General features: G+C 35.4%; 1 protein-coding gene across 1 annotated transcript; it reads left to right on the plus strand.

The window, feature by feature from the left end:
* Positions 1-772: 772 nt before the first annotated feature.
* On the plus strand, positions 773-6265 carry PABPC4L (poly(A) binding protein cytoplasmic 4 like). Its single transcript, XM_019978028.2, has one exon. It carries the CDS (start codon positions 1614-1616, stop codon positions 2724-2726), a length of 1113 nt encoding a protein of 370 aa, XP_019833587.1. The 5' UTR covers positions 773-1613; the 3' UTR covers positions 2727-6265.
* The last annotated feature ends 19584 nt before the right edge of the window (positions 6266-25849 follow it).

Below are 25849 nucleotides of genomic sequence, written 5' to 3' on the forward strand. Positions count from 1 at the left end.
TTTAATGTTTTACAGAAATGATGTTAAGGAATTTTTTAACTAGAGGAAATAAAACCGATGTTACCCAAAGCCTATTCTCTGCAAGATATTGTTAGAAATTTCCAAATCTATTAATTCATTTAATCTTTACATTTAATCTGAGGTAAGGAACACCATTTCCATGTTTCCAGGCATGAAAACCAACATCAGATTAAATATCTCATCTATTCCACGCAATGGATTCTTTCAGTAAATGCTGAGCACCTCATTTCTCCAAGTTAAGCCAGGAAATAAAACGAGTTTATGGTCCCTACTGCCATGGAATGTACAATATATTTAAATTAGACAAACTCCAGGAAAATACAAGGTAGTGTAACTTTCTAAGAGTGAAAACTGAAGTTTTTCAAAAGTTGTACAGGGGAAACTTCTGTTTGGAAAGAGCATCTACACAGCTTTGTCAAGCTGCCCCTGAACAAAAGAAGGCATGTAGTTTAGTAAGGGATCCAGGGGGCAGTTGAGGCTGAACGTGGAAGGAATCCCGCAGAACTTTGTAGAACAAGGTACGGATGTTGGATCTTATCCAAGAGTCAAAGGAAGCCACTGGACAGTTTGAAGTTAGGAAGTGACAAGCCCAGATCCACACTTGGCAAAGCTCCCGCAGTCAGACTTAACGCCAGGGCCAGCGGGCGGGTGGGTTTATTAGGGCCACTCCCCTAGGCTGTCTTTTCTCCACCCTGGTCACCGCCTCCTGCTCCTCAGCCAAGCCTTCGGAGGCGGGTGGGAAGTGAGCGAGAGGGGCGGGTGGGAAGAAAAACATTCTCCAAAAATATTAAAAAGAAAACATCCCCCTTGGCAGCGAGTGCGCGGGAAGTTGAGCGCGCGAGTTCCGGGCTTCCCGTCCGCCCCGCGCCGTCCGCATCCCGGGTGAGCCCCCAGCCCCTGCTCGGCCTCTGCAGCCCACCGGGCCGCGGCCGTCAGTCCTTCCGTCCATCCACCCCGTCGATCTGTCCGCCTCCCCATCCCCCACCCGTCCTTCCCAGGGCTCCGCGCGGGATCTTCAGGGAGGAAAACGGCCGGGATCGGTCAGGGCGCGCGGAGCCCGCGGAGCCCCCGGCCGCGCCCGGGCGGCGCCGCCAGCACGACCCGGTCCCGGGCGGTTCGGGGCTCCGGGGCCCCGCTTTCGCCGCCGCGCGCCGGGTCCCGGGTCGTTGCCTCAGCGGCCACTTGTGGAATTCTTCCCCGGAGGCTGTAACTTTAAACTGGCTTGAGCAAGGCCTATTTTTATTTGGAAACCAGCGACCAGAGGGCTGAACCAGAGTGGAGAACACTCAGATGGAAGGCCAGCCCCGCCACCTGAAGATTGCTCACAAACTGGCCGGGAAGGACAGGCTTGTCCTGGGAGCCTTTCTTTGACATTTCAAAGTTCTGTCACTCCTGTACCAGGATGGGCCGGACTGGCTCCTGAGGGGTTTTGGAATGAGGATGATGCCTGAGCTTGGGGAGCCGTACGTGCACCCCAACACTGAGCCTCAAAGCCGTGACTCAGAGGCCACCACGCATGAGCCCGGGCCACACTCCTGCAGAAATCACTCCAGGAGCTCTTTAGGGACCGGCTTCTGGTGGTGAGGAGCAAGATGAACATAGCAGCCAAGTACCGCCAGGCCTCCCTGTACGTAGGTGACCTCCATGCGGATGTCACCGAGGACCTGCTGTTCAAGAAGTTCAGCGCCGTGGGCCCCGTGTTGTCCATCCGCATCTGCAGGGACCTGGTCACCCGCCGCTCCCTGGGCTACGCCTATGTGAACTTTCTGCAGCTGGCGGATGCCCAAAAGGCCCTGGACACCATGAACTTTGACCTGATAAAGGGCAAATCCATCCGTCTCATGTGGTCTCAACGTGACGCCTACTTAAGGAAATCTGGAATTGGGAACGTGTTCATCAAGAATCTGGACAGATCCATTGATAACAAAACCCTTTATGAACACTTTTCAGCGTTTGGGAAGATCCTGTCCTCCAAGGTGATGAGTGATGATCACGGCTCCCGGGGCTATGCATTCGTGCACTTTCAAAACCAGATTGCTGCGGACAGGGCCATCGAGGAGATGAATGGGGCACTGCTTAAGGACTGCAGGCTGTTTGTTGGTAGATTCAAAAGCCGCAAAGATCGAGAAGCCGAGTTTCAAAACAAAGCCCATGAATTCACCAATGTTTACATCAAAAATTTCGGAGATGAGATGGATGATGAGAGACTAAAGGAAGTTTTCAGCAAGTACGGCAAAACCCTGAGTGTTAAGGTTATGACAGATTCCAGTGGAAAATCCAAAGGCTTTGGCTTTGTGAGTTTTGATAGCCACGAGGCTGCCAAAAGGGCTGTTGAAGAAATGAATGGAAAGGACATAAACGGACAGCTGCTTTTTGTAGGCCGGGCACAGAAGAAAGCAGAGCGACAGGCTGAGTTAAAGCAAATGTTTGAGCAGCTGAAACATGAAAGATTTCGGCGGTGCCAGGGTGCGAAGCTCTATATTAAGAACCTGGATGAGACCATTGATGATGAAAAACTGCGGAGGGAATTTTCTTCATTTGGATCAATTAGCAGGGTTAAGGTAATGCAGGAAGAAGGGCGAAGCAAAGGGTTTGGCTTGATCTGCTTCTCCTCTGCGGAGGAGGCCACTAAAGCAATGACGGAGATGAATGGCCGCATCTTAGGCTCCAAGCCACTCAACATCGCCCTGGCCCAGAAACCCTAGGAGAGGAAAACTTTCTGCATCAGCCAGTGTGTGCTGCAGACTAAGAAATGTTAGTGATCTCTGCCTGAATTCTCCTCAGTCAATTTTAAATTCCAGCTGATGGCTGGTTAGTTAGTAAACGTTGTGGTGGAAAGTTTTGTATACAAAGCTATTTATTTTCCTTTGGAGAAAAAATAAGTGAATCTTAGAACCTTGGTTCTTTTTACAGAGGAACACCATGTAATTATAATATGGTATATGTTTCCAATTTTGATACAGTGTTCATAGTAATAAGTATAATTAGATATATTTTTACTACATTTTGAACCAACTGAAGTGTGGTAATTACTTGCGTTTTTTGCATACTTTTTCTTATTTTTATAGTATTGCTAGCTTTAATTTCTTCCATGAAAATATGCTCAAAGTAGTTCTTATACCTAAGCATTGCAAAGTAATTTATTTTTATAAAAAGAAACTTTCTAATCTCTCATCTAATGTTTTTAAAAGAAACCAAAGTTTAAAAATTCCTACTACAAACTCAGTATCTAATTTCATTTTGAATTAATGTTTAAAATAGTAGAAAATCATTGAATTTTCTTTCGGTTTTTATCCTGAAATGATTGTTTTTCTGACAGCTAAAATTAATGATGGAATTACTTTAGTGTTGACTACAAATCTGCTTTATAGGATATTTTACTGTTCTTTCCATTGATTGACATAATTCAGGTGCTTGCTGGTTATCAGATTTGTGACTTGAGTAGTAAAACCTTAACTTTTACATTCCTTAAGTTATAACCCTGTATCAATTCAGGTCAAAAATTGGCCTTTGTATACAGCATAAAATTATGCCTTAAGTTTTGATTCAGGAACCAATATTATGTAAGTCATATATAGGGAACATAGAAATTTTGTTTAACAACTGTGTTTTCTAATCTCTGTTATATGTTGTTCCATGTAGTGATACTATCTCAGGGTTCAGAAAAGTAAAACTTTCCTATTTTTATGACCTCCATGTCCCTTTTATTGGACTTTAAGAGCTTTGTAACCCATTACAGCTCACTTTTAGCTTTGATTAATCAGAAGCTCACTAACTAATTTTCTGATAAATTGAAGTTACATCACTTAGCTTGTTGTCCAGAATAATTTTGATTTCAGTCCCATTTCCAGACTTTTCTTCTCTCCTGCCTTTCCTTTATATGATGTGGTTCCTCTATACTTTTTAAAAAGGGTTTTATTATACTGACTTTTACTGTGTGCTATTTGAAATCCAGTTTGGAAATAGATGCAAGAGTTATTTACATTTAACTAATTACTTTTAAAATTCTGATTCTCTCATACCAAAGGTGTCTTAGAAAATAGTTTTGTTGTTTTGTTTTTTTTTTCCCTCTGCTTAGTTGCTCCCTGAAACCATATATCCAAGTCTTGTGTTTCATATATTACCAGTACAGTATTACAGAAATATTAAAATGTTTTACTTTGGCAATACTTTAGCTGTGAAAGAATGAGAAAACCTGTTTCTGTTTATTTTTCTATCAAATATATGAACATTCATTGCACATTTTCTAAATTAAAAGTATCTTTTAGACAATGAAAAAATTATAGCAACATGTAATGCTACTGTGGAGACAGATCTTCTGTTAAAATATGTTGCATCTCCTCCCCAATTTTTTTCTATACTTATACACATAATTTAACAAAAATAGAATCATACTTATAAACCTTCTTAAAACTGCTTACCTAATTTGACAGTATGACACAGTCAGCTTCCATTTGTAGTTGGAAGTAAGTATTTGCACTATAATTTTAACAATTTTTTTATCTTCCTTTTAATGTTTGTACCATAATGTGACAATTTTCTCTTGATAAACATATAGGTTCCTAGATTATGTCTTCCATTTTCCTTTTTTTGTTCTATCATAAACAACTTGGAGATAAACACCCTTGCAAACTCATATATGCTGATATATATAATTAATTTATTAAGAAAATATGTGATTCATTGGAATTAATATTTAAAATGACAACAATTTAAAAAGTAATTTTGATAAATATTACCCAAATGCTGTTCAGAAACTTGTGCCACTTAACATTTCCACTGTGAAAAAAAAAAAAACACCACATTTCCATTGTGAGTAGGACTGCTCATTTCCATATGCTAAGAGGGATTTTGCTTACATTGTTGTCTGATTCAACATGATATGTAAAAACAAAATATTTCATGATTATTTATTTTACTACTATATTACCTCAAAATTTAAACAGCATTTCTTGTAATTACTGAACATTTGTATTTTCATATGTTTGTAAATGATGTTAGTTTATTTTCATGATCTTAATGTGTTTTCCTGTGGGGGTGTTTTTTATTTATATGGAGTTGTTACACTTCTTTGCCCTGATACTTTCATCTTGTTTATAGATTTGAGGGTCATTCCAAAATTAAATTTTTAACCTCAAATTTTTCAAACTCTTACTTTGGTGGCTTTAATGTTATATTTCAAAACACTTTAAACACCTCAAATATACAAACCCCCCATACACACATACAATTCATATGTATTGTCTTCTATGACTTTCAGAGTTTCATATTTTCAATACTTTCTAAGCAAAGCTTTTGTGTATACAGTATCTTATTCACAGCTTATACTCAATATTTTTTAAAGTATGTTGCTTTTCAACTCTATTAACATATTTTGGTAAATCCTGATTTACTATACAAGTGTATGTGAAATCCATATGCCAATTATAATTATTTAGCTCTTTGGATTACTGTGTTGAGAAGTATTTGCCTGCAAAGCAGAGAGCTTTTAAGAAAGGGTACCAGGCAACAGGACTGGAAACTGTAGTACACATATCAAGCCTTGACATCTTTTTCTGGAAAATCCATTTTATAAAAATGTTCACATATTTGAACAATAGTTCACAGTACTTGTAAATGGATTATCAAGATAATATCAGGGAACTGCATTCTCTTCTCACATGTGTGAGGATTTAATAGGGCATAATGTGAGTTGTTTAGGTGAATTGTGGCTATAGTTTCATGACACAGTAATATGCCATTTTAGTAAAAATTTCTTATTTTTAATATTTACCTTAAGAAATGACTGTCAGTTTACAAAAAATCCTTTAGATTTTTATTATTTAAATTTTTATTTTTCTAAATTTTGTGTGTATGATGCTATCAAGTTCTTGTGACACCAGAGATTCAGGCATTAAAGAAACTTTACTCTTTTTAAGTCCAAGTGCCTTGATAAATGAGAAGAATCTTCACTTTCTCATAAGTATTCCTGTAAAAGCTAATTTCCATAGAGATGCCTTAAGCCACTGCTTCTGCTCTCCCTTCTCTGTCCTCACACACGTTGCCAAGTTTGTTATACAGATGTCTGCTTGTACAGCCAATTGAATAAATATGTGCCTTTTGAAATTTTATTTTTTAAAATTTTAAGTTGATTTATAGTTGGTAAAAATAAGCTTTTTAAAGTGGTTTAGAATTGATATTTTCATGTTCTTAACATTTGTATAAATCCATTGAAAAGAGATCAAATAAAGTCTGGATCTTTCAATGGTGTCCAAAATTCTCATGTCCAAAAATTAGTTTTACTCTTTTATTTTTAAGTATTTCTGATTTTCTAGCAATCAGTTCCTCATAAGAGTAAATTGAAAACAACTTTCATTTTTAAATGAAGATACTCATTCATATTTTATGTTTTAAAAGACCAATTCTCATATGAACTAGTATTTGTTTTTAATTTATTCATAATTATGGGACCATGGTTGAAAGAAACCTCTAAGCTTTCATGAGGGACTATTTTAAAGACACTTTTGAATTTAATTGTTAAAGCAAAATTTAGCTAATATTTTGAGAATTTCGAATTAGCTTACTTGTATTATATTTGGGAAATGTACATCATAATGTAATTTTTAAAAGTAAATAATAAAATAATACATCAAAAAGATAATTTTTAAAATATAAAGGGTCAAACAAATTAAATAACCTCAGAATATCTTTGGCTTCAAGTAAGAGAAAATCCAACTCATATTAGAAAAGGAAATTTTATTAAAATATTCAGACTTAAGGTATTTTCATGCAAGGTATAAGAAAACATCTATATTGGTTCTAGAGTCTTTTAGCTCTTCACCCTGTGTCTCAGCGTCATCATCAGGGAGAGAGTCAGGATGTTTACAAGAATTCCTGTCATCACACTGAGACACAGTAACATTCATAGTATAATACCTTTCCTAGAAACCTTTTAACAACTTTCTCTCTCAGTTCTCATTGTCCATTATTGATATGCATATTCTATAAGATCTGCCATTAGGATTAAGAAATAAGTCAACTTTCTGTGCAGAATGGGCTTATGAATGAAAGAAATTCCAGTAGGAATGGAGATATTAATAGGCATATGCGTCCACTAAACCCTGTATTTTTTTTTATCATTTATATCTAATTTTTAATTTCAGTACTTACTGGATATTTTCTCCTGCTAACATTAACTTACAGTTAGTTCTTAAAATTTCTCCCTGCAAATCATTTTCAACACTTGAGTCAAACTCACCAGTTTCTTCTCCCTCAGATTGTATAATCATAGGGACTAAATTGTGCAATATATTCGGTATAAAATTGAATTCATTTTTGTTTAATAATGGGAATTGTGTTTTCACATGTCATGCTTTATTAGATCTAAATTAGGCATCTATTGAAAATTTTACTGAAAAGTTCAAATTCAATTTAATCACCCCAGTGGGTTTTCAACCTTCCCAGGTGGCACAGTGATAAAGAATCCACCTACTGATGCAGGAGACGTGAGAGACATGGGTTCAATCCCTGGGTCGGTAAGATCCCCTGGAGAAAGACATGGCACCTCACTCTAGTATTGTAGCCTGAAAATTTTATGAACAGAGGAGAATGGTGGGCTATAGTCCATGAGGTCGCAAAGTCAGAGATGACTGGGCATACTACATACAATGGGTTTCCACCAAAAATAATTATCAACAGATTACAAATGATCAAGAATATTTCAAATATAACTGCATTTAATAAGGTATTAGTTTCTTGAGCTCTAATTTAGTCTAAGTCAAGTATATCTTCATGTATGTTAGTTAAAATTTTAGAATCATACCACCAGAGGGAAAGAATTTACTTTGTATCACCAACTAATATGATATTCTGTATAAAGAATGTTTAAAAAAAAATTCCCACTGACAATGTAATAGAAAAATCTTGAAAAATCATCTACAAAGTTGCTGCTAAGTCCTTCAGTCGTGTCCAACTCTGTGGGACCCCATAGACAGCAGCCCACCAGGCTCTGCCGTCCCTGGGATTCTCCAGGCAAGAACACTGGAGTGGGTTGCCATTTCCTTCTCCATTGCATGAAAGTGAAAAGTGAAAGTGAATTCGCTCCGTCGCGTCCGACTCATAGTGACCCCATGGACTGCAGCCTACGAGGCTCCTCCATCCATGGGATTTTCTAGGCAAAAGTACTAGAGTGGGGTGCAATTGCCTTCTCCGATCTACAAAGTTAGGTGCCTACAAAATGGCCCCAATATATAAAATAAATCTAAGTAATACAAACCTTAAATGGATGGGCACTCATTTTCTTTACTAAAGAATTTATATTAGATCCTTTAATACATTAAAATTGTCAGAATGAACAAAACTGGACTTATCCAAACTTTGCAGTTTAATTTTTCCTGTATTACACAAATTTGGTATAACCTCTCATTTTAACTATGCACTGTAAGAAAACAAAAAACAGAGGTACTAAATTCCGAATTACACATTTACTTGTATTTGAATCTTTTAAGATCAGATTATTTTGTAAGTTTATTCAGAGGAAGTATTTATAGCTCCTTTTTGTTTTTGTCTAATGGTCAGGTCTAAGAGTTTATAAAATATTTTTAACTATATTGAAGTTCCCCTGAATGACACAATTGAACCCATCCATTAAGAAAAGAAAAATGATCCTCTTAGTAGCATTCTTTGTCATAGAAGAGGCTTAGCTTCTGAGAGATATTGGCAGTTGAGACAACAATGTCACATCAGAAGTTGTTAACCTGTTCATATTTACATCACCTTAGATGTTAAAATTATCCCTGGTTAAGTTCTGCCAAATGCTAACAGCACATTTGAGTTCAAATGTAGTGTCACTAATATGGAGGATGTTATTAATTTTTTTTGCATACAGTGAATATTGGTTATGATTCACTGTGTTGTATGTGTGTGAATTTTTTTAATTGATGTTTCCAATGGAATATTCTTATCTCAGAAAACCATATCTGACAGTGTGTTTTGAATCACAATTTTGATTTACATTCCATTTCATTTTGTATGTGTGCCAGTGGCATACCAATACACCACAATTATGACATATTGCTAAATCTAGTTCCTTGAAGTTAAAATAAGCCTTTACAATAGTAATTCCAGCAAATCTTTGTTAAGCAAAAAAGTGCCTCAATTTGAATGCAAGTCAGATGTTAGAATTATTTTGACACATCATTATTTTACTGAATTACCAAGGGAATTGTTAGTAATAATAATCTAGTATTATCCACTACTCTATTCACTTATATTTTATGCATAGTACTGAGGTTGCATGGTTATTTCATTTTCATTTTAATTTACTATTTAATTTTTTTAACCAAAATATATTGCAACTCTCATAGCCATGTCACATGTAAATCTTTACCATGCCTAATACATGCAATTTTTTTTTGGGTCCTGGTGTCTCTTTTTGTCCTATCCTTATGCTATGATTTCTCTTGGTCAGTTTGCTAGAAAGAAACCATTCTTATTTCAGTTTTTTTTAAATGTCATCCTAAACCCTGACTCAAAGCTTTAACTTTTTCTCAGATAGTATGCTGTCTGTTACATGGAGTAAAAGAGATCTTCTAACTGGTTAATTTAAAAAAAAGAGAGAGAGCAGGATTTATTGCCAGATCAAAATAAGTAAGAGCTCTTCATTTGAAAATGAAGTATTCTTTGCTTTGCTTTTCTTTTTTTTTCTTACAATGGTTAAGAAAGGCTTTCTATAGGCTGTTACACTATAGAGGCAGCAATACCTGTTTTGAAATTAGGCCATATGGCATATTGTTGTAGGAAGAAAAAAAGCATTTACAAAAGGTCAGGGAGGCTCATCTTCAAACATTTAGAATGTTATTTTAAAATATTTTATTATTATTATTTTAATTAACTCATTCTCCTCCCTACCTATTTTTTTTCCCCCCCCGCATTTTAGGGCATAGATTGGATATATTTCTTAGTGGGATATCTATTATTTTAGCAGAAACATGTGATGGAAACTGTCCTGCCTTTGTAAGAGAAAAAGTAAAGCAAATCATCAGTTCTTAAAAAGAAAATATTGGGTAGAGAAATAACATTTGGTAGCAAATCATTACATCTAAATGAAGTCCATTATTAGGGATGAACTTGGGAAGTTGAATGAATGACGGATGCAGTTTTGAAAATTATCATGTCCTCTTAGACTGAGTTATAAATCACATATCATAAAAGTATCCATTTGCAAATGTATGACTCATTGGTTTGTAGTATATTCAAAGGGTTGTGTGAAATCACCTTTATCCAATTCCAGAATATTTTTTATCATATCAGAAGAAACTTCATATATCCACGAGCAGTTAATCCCATTTTCTCCTCCTCCTAGAACCTAACACAAATTGATATCTCTAGAGTTTGCCTGTTGTGGACATTTGATGTAAACACTATCATATGTTACCTTTTGTGTTTAGGTTCCTTTGCCTAGCTTAATGTTTTAAGATGTTCATATTGCAGCTTATCAGTAGTCAGTTCCTTTTTATGCATGAATATTATCTATTTATATGGATATACCACATTCTTCTGGGCTTCCCTCATAGCTCAGCAGTAAAGACTCCACCTGCAATGCAGGAGACATTGGTTCAATCCCCTGAAGAAAGACATGGCAACCTATTTCATTATTCTTGTCTGGGAAATCCCATGGACAGAGGAATAGGCTACAGTCTATGGAATCACAAGACTTGGAAATGGCTTAGTGACTAAATCACTACCACCACCACGTTCTTTTTATCCATTCATCTTTTATTGTATAGTTAGGCTGAAATATAAACAGATCATGGGTTGGATGGGTGAGAGCCCAGATTATGGCTTTCTTGTTGTTGTTGATATCTAAAAGCTTAATATTTTCCATTTAGATCTACAATCTACCTGCCAGTGTCATGTAGTCTTTATTACATTGTAATCTTTATATCAGAACAAATCCTTTCATCTTGTTATTCTTACTAAAGATTTACTTGGTTATTCTTAGTTATCTGATTATTCACAGAAAAGAAAAAACACAACTTGTGAAGTTTCATACATCTGTTTGTGCACATGTATGTACCTGCATATAAACACGTATTCCTTTTGGGAATTCATTGTGATCATATTGATTCTGAGTTGAAAGCCTACTGTATTGTCTTCTATCTCATGAAAATGGATATCACTTTAATTGTACTCCTTAATTTTTTCAACAATACTATGTAGTTCTTGTTTAGAAGTCTTGCATATTTTTAGTCTTATTCCTCGCTGTATGATATTTTTGTTATTATAAAATGTTTTGATGTCATTTCTTATTTTTACTATGTTATAGTAAAATATTTTAATTATTCTAAAAAATAGAAATATATTTGCTTATAACATAATGCCTAGCTACCCAACCTCCTTGCCATACATTAATAATTATTTATTTTTTTATATGAACCACAATATGTTAATTGATTGTAATCAATTATCTATGGGATATTGAGTGTTCTCTCTACTTGGTTTTGTCAATTGAAAAAAATACAAGTTAATGCATTTGCAGTTTCTAATGTTCTAACATTTAACATGTAATATATTTAAGTATACAAAATTTAAAGTTAGTAGTGAAGCATAGTTTAAACAAGCTATATTCTTTTTCTGATTTCCCTCATCAAGTTGTGGCCATGAGATTAACTGAGGATTCTAGGTCACTGTTCATCATGTGTTTCTTTCCAAACTACACAAGAAACAGAAATTTCCCCTTTACTTAAGCAGCTTTGCAAACAGCTTTGTATTCTTTAGGAATCTGAGTTAATTTGGAAAGAGATTGCTGTTAAGACTATTTTACATTTGTAGTTTTCTACTCGATTCTTTTTCTTTTATTTGATGTATGTTCTTAAGTTATTTTCTTTGCATATTACTCTACAGCCTAGAATTACCATCATCTTCTTCCAAATTGCTCAAAGGAATCCCATTTTGTTAATTCTTTCTCAGAAAACTGTATAGATCATTTGGGTGACATCACAACCAAAAAATCAAAGCAATAACAGCTTGAGTGCCAAGACTGGCATTACACAAACTTAATTAACTTTTTACTTATTGAACCTTATTTCTTTAGTAGGGCCACAAACTCACAAGTACTTGTATCTTATCCTAGAAAGGACATGGAAATGCAGGGATCACTCTAACTTTTAATATGTTCTGAGGATCAGAGAACATCAACATTGTTGGAAATAAGTATTTTATGCTCTCTTAACTCTTCTGAACAAAGCAATGGGCAGGTTCCTGTAGGTGGGACCTACAGGAAAAATAATGATGGGAAACAGATCAAAGACAGCTCTCTGTATGCTGACTGTTGAAAATCAGCAATAGGCAAACAAAAGAGATCTATCCAACTATAACTTTAATTCAGTTGGTAACTGGTTGAACCAATCAAATCTTGGTGCATCAAGTTATGTATACAGAAGGTACAGGTGGTAATGACATACAAATCCTGGGAGGCAAAAAAAAAAAAAAATCAAAGAGGTGAAGAATTTAAAAATGAATTAAACCAAAAGTAAGCATATTGGTATTTTCACTGAAAAAGAAGTTCACATCACTGAAATACAATGGAGTAATAATCTGATCTTGGGATTCACTGTTTCTAATGTATGTTCCATAATCAGTTAGCCTTTAGTCTTATAGTACCTACTAGGGGTGCAGTCTCAAAAATGGCAGGATGATCTTGGTTCGTTTCCAAGGCAAACTGTTCAACATCACAGTAATCCAAGTCTGCAACCACTGATGCCAAAAAAGCTGAGGTTGACCAGTTCTATGAAGACCTAGAACTAACACCAAAAAAGATGTCCTTTTCATCATAGGGGATTGGACCAGATGGTCAATATTGAACTCAGAATGATTTTATTTTTTGCAGCCAAAGATGGAGAAGCTCTACACAGTCAACAAAAATAAGACCTGGAGCTGACTGTGGCTCAGATCATGAGCTCCTTATGGCAAAATTCAGGCTTAAATTGAAGAAAGTAGGAAAAAGCACTAGGCCATTCAGGTATGACCTAAGTCAAATCCCTTATATTATATGGTGGAGGTGAGGAATAGATTCAAGGGACTAGATCTGGTAGATAGAGTACCTGAAGAACTATGGATGGAGATTTGTAACATTGTTCAGGAGGTGCTGATCAAAACCATCCCCAACGAAAAGAAATGCAAGAAAGCAAAATGGTTGTCTGAGGAGGCCTTACAAATAGCTAAGGAAAGAAGAGAAGTAACATGCAGGGAGAAAGGAAAAGATATACCCAACAGAAAGCAGAGTTCCAGAGAATGGTAAGGAGAGATAGTTCAGTACAGTTCAGTTCAGTCGCTCACTCGTGTCCGACTCTTTGCGACCCCATGAATCACAGCACGCCAGGCCTCCCTGTCCATCACCAACTCCCGGAGTTCACTCAGACTCATGTCCTTCGAGTCAGTGATGCCATCCAGCCATCTCATCCTCTGTTGTCCCCTTCTCCTCCTGCCCTCAATCCCTCCCAGCATCAGAGTCTTTTCCAATGAGTCAACTCTTCACATGAGGTGGCCAAAGTACTGGAGTTTCAGCTTCAGCATCATTGGAGAGATAAGACCTTCTTAAATGAACAATGCAAAGAAATAGAGGAAAACAATAGAATGGGTAAGGCTAGAGATCTCTTCAAGAAAACTGGAGATAGCAAAGGGAATATTTCATGCAAGGATGGGCAAGATTAAGGACAGAAGCAGTAAAGACCTAACAGAAGCAAAAGAGATTAAGAAGAGGTAGCAAGAATACACAGAAAAGCTATGCAAAAAAGGTCTTAATGACCTGAATAACTATGATGGTGTGGCCATTCACCTAGAGCCTGACATCCTGGAGTGTGAAGTCAAGTGGGCTTTAGGAAGCATTACTACAAACGAAGCTGTGTAGATGTAGGTGATGGAATTTTAAATGTAGCTATTTCAAATCCTAAAAGATGATGCTGCACTCAATATGCCAGCAAATCTAGAAAACTCAGCAGTGGTCACAGGACTGGAATGAGCTGGGTGAATCACAAGCTGGAGTCAAGATTGTTGAGAGAAATATCAACAACCTCAGATATGCACATGATACCACTGTGATGGTAGAAAGTGAAGAACTAAAGAGCTTCTTTATGAAAGTGAAAGTGGAGAGTGAAAAGCTGGCTTGAAAGTCAATATTAAAAAAAAAAACTGAGATCAATGCATTCAGTTCTATATTTCATGGCAAATAGATGGGGAAAAAGCAGGAGCAGTGACAGATTTTATTTTCTTGGGCTCCAGAATCACTGTGGACAGTAACTGCAGCCATGAAATTTAAAAGCACTTGCTCCTTAGAAGGACAGCTATGAGAAACCTAGAAATCATATTTAAAAACAGACATCACTTTGCCAAAAAAGGTCCATATATTCAAAGTTATCGTTTACCCAGTAGTCACATGTGAATGTGAGAGCTGGACCATAAAGAAGGCTGAGCACTGAAGAATTGATGCTTTCAAACTGTGGTACTGGAGAAGATTCTTGAGAGTCCCCTGGACAGCAAGGAGATCAAACCTGCCAATCCTAAAGGAAATCAACCCTGAATATAAATTGGAATATCTGCTGCCAAAGCTCCAATACTTTGGCCACCTTCTGTGAAGAGCTGACTCACTGGGAATGATCCCACTGCTGGGAAAGATGGAAGTCAAAAGCAGAAGGGGGCAGCAGAGGATGAGATGGGTAGATAGCATCACTAACTCAATGGACATGAACTTGAGAAAACTCTAGAAGATAGTGGAGGAGCCTGGTGTGCTACAGTCCATGGCATTGCAAAGAGTCAAACATGACTTAGCAACTGAACAGCAGTAACCTGCTAGGGATGTTCAATTGTGCTAAAAGACGGAATAAGAACAAAAGTGGACCTATAGGGAGATGCATCAATTATGTTTGAATGCAGTAAACTGAAAGAATAGGAAGTAGGAAGTTAGATTATGTCGAAAATTTCTTGTTGTTTCTAAGTTTTGTCCAACTCTTTTGTGACCCCATAGACTACTCACCTGGCTTTACGCACCATGGAATTTCCCAGGCAAGAATATTAGAATGGGATGCCATTTCTTTCTCCAGGGTATCTTCCTGATCCAGTTATCATACCCACGTCTTCTGCATTGTAGGCTATTTCTTTATTGCTGATGCACCAGGATATGCTGCTGCTGCTGCTGCTAAGTCGCTTCAGTCATGTCCGACTCTGTGCGACCCCATAGACAGCAGCCCACCAGGCTCCCCTGTCCCTGGGACTCTCCAGGCAAGAACACTGGAGTGGGTTGCCATTTCCTTCTCCAGTGCAGGAAAGTGAAAAGTGTAAGTGAAGTCGCTCAGTCTTGTCCGACCCTCAGTGACCCCATGGACTATAGCCTACCAGGCTCTTCCGTCCGTGGGATTTTCCAGGCAAGAGTACTGGAGTGGGGTGCCATTGCCTTCTCCGACCAGGATATGAGGCAAGCAAATTTATTTTCAAGGTATTGATAAGTATAGCCCCTTCCATGATAAACTTACAGATATAATAGAGATCCACTAATGAATCCTTATTCTTCACTGAGTTTGGGAACATTAATTAAAGTAATCAAACAGACATACTTCAGTCTGACGGCAAGATGGTAGTTGCAACATAGTTTTTCAATCTCCTTTAATATCCAGTAGAAATGTAGTTATTAGGCACTTCTGGTTAACTGTTACGCAGGAAAATTTAAAAGACCATAAAGGACATTCTGATACCCTTCAAGTAGGGGAAAATTAAAATATTTATGTCTGCATTTTACATGACATTTTTTCAAGTGAAAAAGATAATTGAGTCTTTTGGACTTCGGGATGGGGAGGTGTTAGCATAGATTTTGATTTATAGTTGAATGGAGAGGACTACTAAAGGAGGCAGTTCTGAGGCAATCTAGACCCTATGACTCCTGAAAGTCAACAATAAAATCTTTTCTGACCAAAGTCATGCACTGAGGAGTAAATCTTGTGAGTAGAATCTAAATATAGAGTAGGATATAGACTCTAGAGCAAAGGAAAGAAAAGCAGAAGAAAAACCCATCTCCCATGAAAAATTAATGAAGGCAAAATTTAGTCCCATGCAATGACTTTCTTGGGGCAAAATAGAGAGAGCAGTTGTATTATTTTTGTTATGGCTGCTATAACAAAGTACCACAGACTGGGTAGCTTAAATAGAATTTTATTTCCTCATAATTTTCAGGGCTAGAAGATTGAGATCAACTTGATAGCTGGGTTGACTTTGTCTGAGACCTCTTATCTTTGGTGTGTACATGACCATCTTCTTTCTGTGCTTTTATAACTGTGGCCCTCAACCATTTTGGCACCAGTGACTGGTCCCATGGAGGACAGTTTTTCCACAGACTGAGGTGGGAGGGATGGTTTCAAAATGAATCAAGCACATTATTTATTGTACACTTTATTTCTATTGTTATTACATCATGATATATAATGAAATTATATAACACACCATGATATAGAATCAGTGGGCGCCCTGAGCTTGTTTCCTCGTAACCAAGGACACACCCTAAATCCCTTGCATGCACGGTTTACAGAAGTGTTTGCACTCTTAGAGATTCTGTTGCCACCACTGATCTGACAGGAGGCAGAGCTCAGGGAATGATGTGAACAGTGGGGAGCAGCTGTGAGTACAGATGTAGCTTTGCTCACTGACCTGCCGCTCACCTGCTACTGTGTGGCCTGGCTTTTAACACACTATGGATGAGTATGGAGCCATAGTCCAGGTGTTGCAGACCTCTGTTTTATAGGGTCTTTCCTCTGTGTCTCGGAGAAGGCACCCCACTCCAGCACTCTTGCCTGGAAAATCCCATGGACGGAGGAGCCTGGTGGGCTGCAGTCCCTGGGGTCGCTAAGAGTCGGACAAGACTCAGCGACTTCACTTTCACTTTTCACTTTCATGCGTTGGAGAAGGAAGTGCCAACCCACTCCAGTGTTCTTGCCTGGAGAATCCCAGGGACCGAGGAGCCTCATGGGCTGCCGTCTATGGGGTCTCACAGAGTTGGACACGACTGAAGCGGCTTAGCAGCAGCAGCAGCAGCCTCTGTGTCTATGTCCTAATCTCTTCTTTTTATAAGAATAGGAGTCGTATTGGATAAGGGCCAACCCTGTGCTGTGTTGTGCTGTGCTCAGTGTCTCAGTCCTATCCCACTCTGCGACCCCACCCTAATGTCCTCATTGAACTTTAAAGATCTATCTCCAAGCTTAGTCACATTCTGAAATACTGGAGGTTAGGACTTGAACATATAAATGGAAATGTAGGGGTGGGGATTGAGCCCTTAATGCTAATAAACAGGATAACATTCCTGCAATGAAAGCATGCCCAAGAGACATGCACAAAAAAACATAAAAATTTTACCTTAATCTTGCAAAATTTTTTAAAGTTTCAAAGAAACTATTAGGAATTATGAAAAACAGCATCAATTAACGTTAAAAAAATCGAGACATGATATTGGACACGATGATGTAAAAAGACATCTGATCATGTTAGAAATATGGAAATAAAATTTAAAGTGAAAGGGAAACAAAGAAGTATTTAGATAATATCAAAAGAGGAAAATACATTCAACACTCTATATATAAATATATATCTGGCAAAATCAAACTAGAGTGAATAAAACGTAACACTTTGAAATTTTCTAGCAAAATTGTTATGCTGCTAAGTCACTTCAGTCGTGTCCGACTCTGTGCGACCCCATAGACGGCAGCCCACCAGGCTCCCCCGTCCCTGGGATTCTCCAGGCAAGAACACTGGAGTGGGTTGCCATTTCCTTCTCCAACGCATGAAAGTGAAAAGTGAAAGGGAAGTCGCTCAGTCGTGTCCGACTCCTAGCGACCCCATGGACTGCAGCCTCCCAGGCTCCTCCATCCATGGGATTTTCCAAGCAAGAGTACTGGAGTGGGGTGCCATTGCCAAATTGTTATACTTAAGAGCAAAAGGAAAAACATCCTTGAGCTTTCAGACAAAATGTTCATATATGAAGAAAATAAAATTATACTGATATTAGACTTTTGAACAGTAATGTTTTGTACCAGAAAACTGTGTAAGAGTCTAAGGAAAGAAAGTATGATTAAAAGATACCATATCTATCCATGTAAAGGCCATGAACAGATTTTAAGAATATGAAAGAACACAGGAATATTGTTTCCAAAAGTTCTTCCTTAAGAAATCTAGAAAATTATCTTTAGAAAATGAAAGTAACTGAGGATATCAACTTGAAACTGGTGAAAAACCTTGAAAAAATTTATTTCTATAAGAAAAAGGCTAACTGATAAACACAAGGGAGATGATGAAGTATGTGTAACTTAAATGCCCTGCCATTTTAGTTAAAGCAGAAGTGGTTTAGAAAATTGAGAGAAACATGAAAGCAGAGTCAATTCACTGATTTCCTTTAAGTATTAACTGGGAGTAAAAGATTACTTTAAATTGAATTTGGAGGAATGAGCGAGAAGGAAGAAAAAGTTGCTAGTTAAACTTAATATTCTTTGTAAAGGGAAACAATAGACTATTTTTTAAGTGAGAAGACTAAGAATGTTCTAAAAATTATTAGTATAAAGTAACCATTAATCTAGAATTATAAGCCTTTCTAAATATTAAAATAGATGATGCAAGAATAAATGACCACATATTGATACATCTATATGTGAATAAGAATTTAAAATATGAGATTAGATGATACATATATTAATTATAGCAATAAATAAATCAGCTTAAATTATCAAAAGAAAGAAAATATTTTTATTAAAAATTATGCTCTATGCAAGGGACAGACCTAAAGGAAAAAAAAAAAAAAAAAAGCCATCAAAAGTGATAAAAATAAGCCCAAATGAAAAGTAAATAGAGGTTAAAATCTTGATATCTTATAAAGTAAAATTTAGACTAATAGAACAGTATAAAATAATGAAATTACAATTTTTTAAAAGTTAAAAGCAATATTTATTAGTTAAATTATGTCACTAATTTTATGCAAACAACGGAACAGTTCTAATCAGCAACTATAGCCATGACAAGAAGAAATGTTTAAAAAGTACAATTGAATACATCTCTTCTTATCTAAAGCAGATCAAATGAGCAAATTTTATAAAGGCATTGAAGTACTGAACACTTATCATTAATAACTTAGACCTTATATATTGAAATCTTAACCAAGAGATATTGCACTTCTTTAACTGCAAAGAAAATGTTAATGAAAATTGATCATTTTTATGCCACAGAGGAAATCTTAATACATTCCCCAAAACAGAAATAAAATATATAGCATTCTCTGAACAATTTTCAATAAAACTAGGAATACATAACAAAATTGAAAAACATATATTTTTTCTACCCATAAATTAACATACAGCATTAACTCTCTGATGAAACTGAAAATAGACATCAAACTGCAATATGTCTCAAAATTTTAGCAAGCCATATCATAATCTGAGATACAATTGAAGTAATTATCAGAGGAAATTTAATAGAATTAAATTACATCAATGACAACTAGAAAAATAAGACAAATACTATTTTTTAAAAAAATTATTTAAAAGCCTGTAGTAAATTAATGGACTTCCCTGGTGGCTCAGATGGTAAAGAATCTGCCTGAAATGCAGTAGTGAATAAAACCAAAAGAAAACAGAAAGAACTTGAGGGAATTGTCACTTAAATTAAAGTATGCCTTAGATTATTGGTACTAAATCTGTGAAGAAACAGAATTCCTACCCTCATGAAGTTTTTAGACAACCTGAATAAAACAATCAGTTTAGGAAGGTAGATTTTTTTTTTCCTTCCAAAGTTGCAGTGTTCAGATAACAATTATTAACACAATATGGACGTAAGTTAACCATACATGCAAACCTTTAATATTTTATTATTTGAGATTTATAACAGAGACAGTGCTTATCAATAGAAACAAAGTGAATCCCCAATTTCAACACAGTTTCCTCATATAAATAATTTGCAGTATATTTACTCTTTATTTCAGGAGAGTAAGTGTTTTTCTTTCTAGAATCTATTAAAATATTATTTTCCTGTACATTCAATGTTTGTAAGAACAGTTTGATGGATATAATGATTTCTGTTTGATCAATATTAATTTAAAGCTGCTGGATATCCTTGGAGAGCTAATCAAGAAGGTGAAAAATTTTCTACGTTAATGTTGTCAAGTGACAGTAGATTTAAGAGGTAATGAACATTATTTACTTAAAAAGAAAATGTTTTCCCTTATGCAATTACTGTTAGAGGAATCATTAGCTACAACAAAAGCTCTATGAGTCAGTTAAACATATGTCTCATTCCATAATTTATACTTCTTCTTAACAGTCTGTGATCCCTTGGGTCACGATTACTTTAGAAATACAAAGAGAACCCTAAACTAAATAATTTCTGTTATAAAATGAACATGTAAATTATCTGCTAAATTACTTGTACTTAATTAGTAATTTTGCATAATGATATACATTCTCTTTGGGTCTCTTCAGACTCTGACAGATAATACTTAACAAATGTTACTTAAGTTCCAATTATAGCACAAACCTTGTAGAAGTGCACTATTAATCTAAATATGCAAACATGACCAATCCTGGTATTCCTCAGGCAAGCTATCATTCAACATTCCTAGGAAAGGGTACCTTGGCTCCTTCTGAATGCAGTGTTTCCGTTTTGTGTTTCTTACATAAGAGGCCAGACATGTCAATTTTTTTTTGAAAGTTTGTAAGTGAATAGCATTTTGTACAACTATTAGAATCAGTTCATTTCAGTTTTATTTTGGGAAGTAAAATTTAAAAACTGTTTATCTTCTGATGTAAAAGCTTCTTTGGTAGTTAACATTAAAACAACCATGTAAGACATGGCTGCTTCATCACAACCGGACAGTGTTCCCCTTGATTTGTTCTAACCTTGTTCAAACTAACCAAACCGTTACTTTGTTCCTTAAGCTGTGTCATGGAATTCACTTAGAAGAGCAATGCATTTAACTCAAATAAAAGGATCAAAATATAAAATATGTGTTTAACTAAGAGATATTAATTGAATGCCTACAATGTGTCAAGCTAAGTTTTGGGGATGGAGCAGTGAAGATGGTAGACAAGTTTTCCCCTCTTTAAGGAAGGGCACATTTAGATTATGTATGTATTTATAGGTGCATGTTATGTGTGTCAAACTGTGTGTGTGTGTGCGGATGAGAGAGAAAAATAGATAATGGTTGACTAGAGGAACAAAATAATATATGATGAGAGTTTATAAAGTGAAAATAGAAAGGGTTATTTAATAGAAACTTACTGAAATAAAATATCAGTCAGGGTTAAATAGGGCCTAGAACTGCATTCCCTTTTATACATATATACAAAATAGATTTTATACAGCTGTCATGTACATCAAAGTTAAGTACTGAGGAAATTTAGCAGAGATTGAACTTTGCTTTGTTTGGAGGTTAACCAGGAATTGTTTAGCATTTTGAAAAATCATCTCATCTTTGGTAATATAATTTGTGATATATGAGTCATCAATACACTTCTGCACTGTGTTGACACATATCACATATATCACACACACACACACATATATATATATATATATATATATCACATAGACATATATCAGTCTATGAGTGCATCAGTACAATAATGGTAATTTTAGATCTTATTTTTAAATGTTGGGCTTCCCTGTTGGCTCAGCTGGTAAAGAATACTAAATATAAAGAAAAATATCAACATTATTTGGTTGAATTTTGTTGTTGGCTTTTATCCAACTTCATTCTAAAATGATAATATATTGACATTTTTTTCTAGTTAAGCAACAAAAATATCAAGAGTGAATGCAAATTTTAAAAAGAGACACTGACCACACAATTCTGATATTTAAAGACATTTTTGAAAAGTATTGTACTGTCACTGGGATGTTCAAAAAGTCTTAAATCCAGAATGATCAAGGCTTCTTTTCTTTCTTATATGGAGTACAAATAATATGAAACAGGATAACTATGCAATATTAAGGCTTCTCAGGTGGCTCAGTGAGTAAAGAATCTGCCTACAATGCAGGAGACTCAGGAGATATGGGTTCAATCTCTGGGTCAGGAAGATCCTCCAAAAGGAGTGCATGGCAACCCACTCTAATATTCTTGTATGGAGAATCCCATGGAAGGGATCCTGGGGGCTATAGTCCATAGGACTGCAAAGGGTCAGACGTGACTGAAATGACTGAGCATGCATGCAATACAATATTAGAGAAAAATTTATCTTGCCAACTGTATATTAAGTAATTTGTATTGTGGTAGTAGTCCAAATGTAATACTTTATTTCTTTTCATTGAACAAAATTACTGTTTTTATATAAATCAATGAGAAAGCAAAAGTAAATGAAGTATATAACAAGCTGAGGTTACCATATACACACTTCAAAAAGAATGAAAAAATGATAGAGGAGATGTCATTTAGAATAACAGACTGTGGTACACAGAGTTTGTCAATATTTGAAACCTTTAAAATCAGTTCACAGAAAAAAAAAATTCCCACTTCCAATGACACTGCTTGTACAACAGATGGAACAGTAACTCGGGTTAGTGGGTAACACAGCTCTACAGCCAACTTAAAAAAGAAACACCAGGTGTTTTAGCAGTTTATTGCATTATTCATCAACAGCACTTAGTTGCCAAGAACTTTGAAAAAGACTTCAAAAATCAATGAAGTTACTGAGCTATTAATGCATAATGTATCATAATAATCAATGTAAAATGTATAGTAATCTCTAGAATGATAGATTATTTAGTAACCTTTTATTACCATTTGATCTACAGTGATCTTTCAAAGAAACTTTAAAAAATATTTTCACCATTTTATTGTTGATTTTTTCAGTGAAAAAAAAATTGAAACTAAAATACAGCAAATGGTAAATAAATTTTTTAGATATATTTACAGAGTTAAAATAAATCTGTCTTGGGCTACATGGAAATAAGGTATGTCTCACTAAAGTGTGGGGAATAATCAGGGAATTACTAAAACCTGTATGTAATAAAATAGTCTTACTCATGAGAATTTTTAGTTTCCCATACTGGTTGAAATTTGATGGGGATGTACTTAAACAAAATGATTTGGAAGCATTTGCTATTATTTTTTTGGTTGCTATCAAAAATTATGATTCTAAGTCAGCATAACCTTAAATATTGAATTTATTTGAAGTGAATGAGGAATGTGTTAGCCAAACATTTGGAGGAAGAATTAATTGATGTAGAAAATGACTTTATGGCATAAGAATGACAAAAGGAGTTGAGTTATAAAATCTTTTGGGTCCAGTTAAGATTTTCATGCTCATTTCTTTGGGAAAAAATGCATATACCTATAAATTACATGTACATTTGCAGCTACATGTTTATTTGAAAATAATTTTACATTGATAGTGTTTAAAAAGAAACTGCAAATGTTTAACAGGGTATTTGAGAGAGTTATCAACAAAATTATTTCCTAAATAAATTTAAATAATACTAAATTAGCAGTGACTCAAGAAAAGTTGTGGTTATATTGAAATTCATTAATAGAATATGTTTTTATATATTTAATATCACTTTTGTCTATGTGTTTTTTGTTTTTGTCCAAAAATGATAAATCTATATTATGTAAGTTATATACTAAAATTATTATTTTTATTTTCATTGCTTTCCAAATATAATCTGATACTGACACCAGTGCTTGCCTCACAACTTTCACACAGTCTTTGTTTTGTTGTTTTTAATTTAATTTTTTTGTTCACCTCTCCCTCACTCTGTCCCTCCCTCCCTCCTTTCCTTCCTTCCTCCATCCTTTCTTGTTTCCTACTTTCCTTTCTCTGCTTCTTACATGGAGCAGCACTAATAGTCTTAAATTATTTTATGTATACCCAAGCATTGAACTACTGCATTTTTTTTCTAATGTAGCCTTGCTCAAATTTTATACTTTGAAATACATTTTTAATAACTAAATCACCTTTATTGCTATTATCCTTACATCACAATCTGATTAATAAAATGTATTTTTAAATTAAGTGTTCATAAAATTATTATCAATGAACTTAGTTTCAGAATAAGTGTAAATTATGAAATTTTATTATAAATATGCTCAAGAGTCAGACACGACTGAGCGACTGACCTGAACTGAACTGAATAAAATTAAGAATTATTGACTTGTCTCTACATGCGTTAAAATAAAAATCAGTTTTTCACAAGTTTCAAATATTGCAAGGGATGAAATTTAATAAAATTTTATTTCCTTTCATGTAGAATTTGGGGCCAATATAGCCACGTTACTGGTGTGGCATCTGAACTCCTTTTATATTGTTTGGTTGCCCTTTACAACACGGCTTCCAATGCCATGTTATTCCAGCTGTTATCATCCCATCTCCTTACTAGCTAGAAAGGAGGGGGGAAAAGAAAGAGGACAGAAGGTCAATTTACTTATCTCTTTCTAAAGCACCAGCATGTTTCTTAACATAGGCATGCATGTTCTAAATTAAAATTATTTTTATTAGTAAAAAAAAAAAGGAATATAACTGTTGCTGACTATTTACAATGGCCAAGACATAGAAGCAGCCTAGATATCCATTGGCAGATGAATATAAACAAGTTGTGATACCTATATTCAATGGAACATTACTCAGCCATAAAAAGGAATGAAGTTGAGTTAGTTGTAGTAAAGTGGATGAACCTAGAGCCTGTTATACAGAGCGAAGTTGGTCAGAAAAACAAATATCATATATTAGTACATATATATGGAATTTAGAAAAATGGCACATATAAAGCTATCTTCAGGGAAGGAATGAAGATGCAGACATAGAGAATGGACTTGTGTATACAGCGAGGGAAGGAGAGAGTAGGATGAACTGAGAAAGTAGCATTGACATGCATACACCGTGATGTGTAAAATGGATAGCTAGTGGAAAGCAGTTATATAACACAGGCAACCCAGCCTGGCACTCTGTGATGACCTGGTAGGGGAGGGAGGAGGGGAGGAAGTGGGGGTGGGATGGAGGCTCACAAGGAAGGGGATAAATATATATAGATATGACTGATTCACAGTGTTGTATGGCAGAAACCAACACAACATTGTAAAGCAATTATCCTTCAATTAAAAATTCTTAAAAGATTTCTTCAAAAAGTGAAAAAAAATAATACTGCAAGACAATATACTTATTGGGGGACACTTAACCGACACTGAAGCACACTAATAAGATAATAAGCAATTTTCAAGTAGGTTTGTGTCTTATTTTTTTAAATGTATCACCTAGGACAATACTTATGCATATATAAGAAATAAATAAACGTGTGAAAAATGAGTGGTGTGAAAAAATAAATGATATAAAGGAAAGGTCACACGGAGTTAATAAGAGGTTAACAAGATAAACACTTGATGATAAACTTTTATTTTCTTAATATGGAGTAATTCCACTCTTTTTATTTATCAGTGTTGGTTGGTTTTAAATACCACAAATGTGCTTAATTTGAGGACCATCTGTGGGGTTATTAAACTTCCATGTTTCTTACAATTGCATTCAAATGAAGACATCTGAATTTTTATGAACCATCATTTTTTTTTCTGTTGACTTTTTAGTTATCTGCTCTTTCAACAAGGAAGTGAACTGGTTAAAAGTAAGTTACATAGAAAGTTTTCTAGTTATTTTTCACTTATTCCTGTCTTTTACAAAGGTCTCTATTTGAAATGATTAAAAGGAAGAAGAAGAAATCTCATATTTAAATAAAAAGTCCAGTGTGTTTGCCAAACCAATGTAAAGTAGATATTGAATGCACAACTTATGTTTTTCTAGAATGTCCAAGTTCGGCTGTTAAAAGTATATGGTCACAATCGGCA

The sequence above is a fragment of the Bos indicus genome, chromosome 17 (assembly GCF_029378745.1).
Source record: "Bos indicus isolate NIAB-ARS_2022 breed Sahiwal x Tharparkar chromosome 17, NIAB-ARS_B.indTharparkar_mat_pri_1.0, whole genome shotgun sequence".
In the NCBI taxonomy this organism is placed as follows: domain Eukaryota; kingdom Metazoa; phylum Chordata; class Mammalia; order Artiodactyla; family Bovidae; genus Bos; species Bos indicus.

What these genes read in the sequence shown, in the direction of transcription:
- PABPC4L (XM_019978028.2), top strand. Translation starts at nt 1,614, where the DNA reads ATGAACATAGCAGCCAAGTACCGCCAGGCCTCCCTGTACGTAGGTGAC.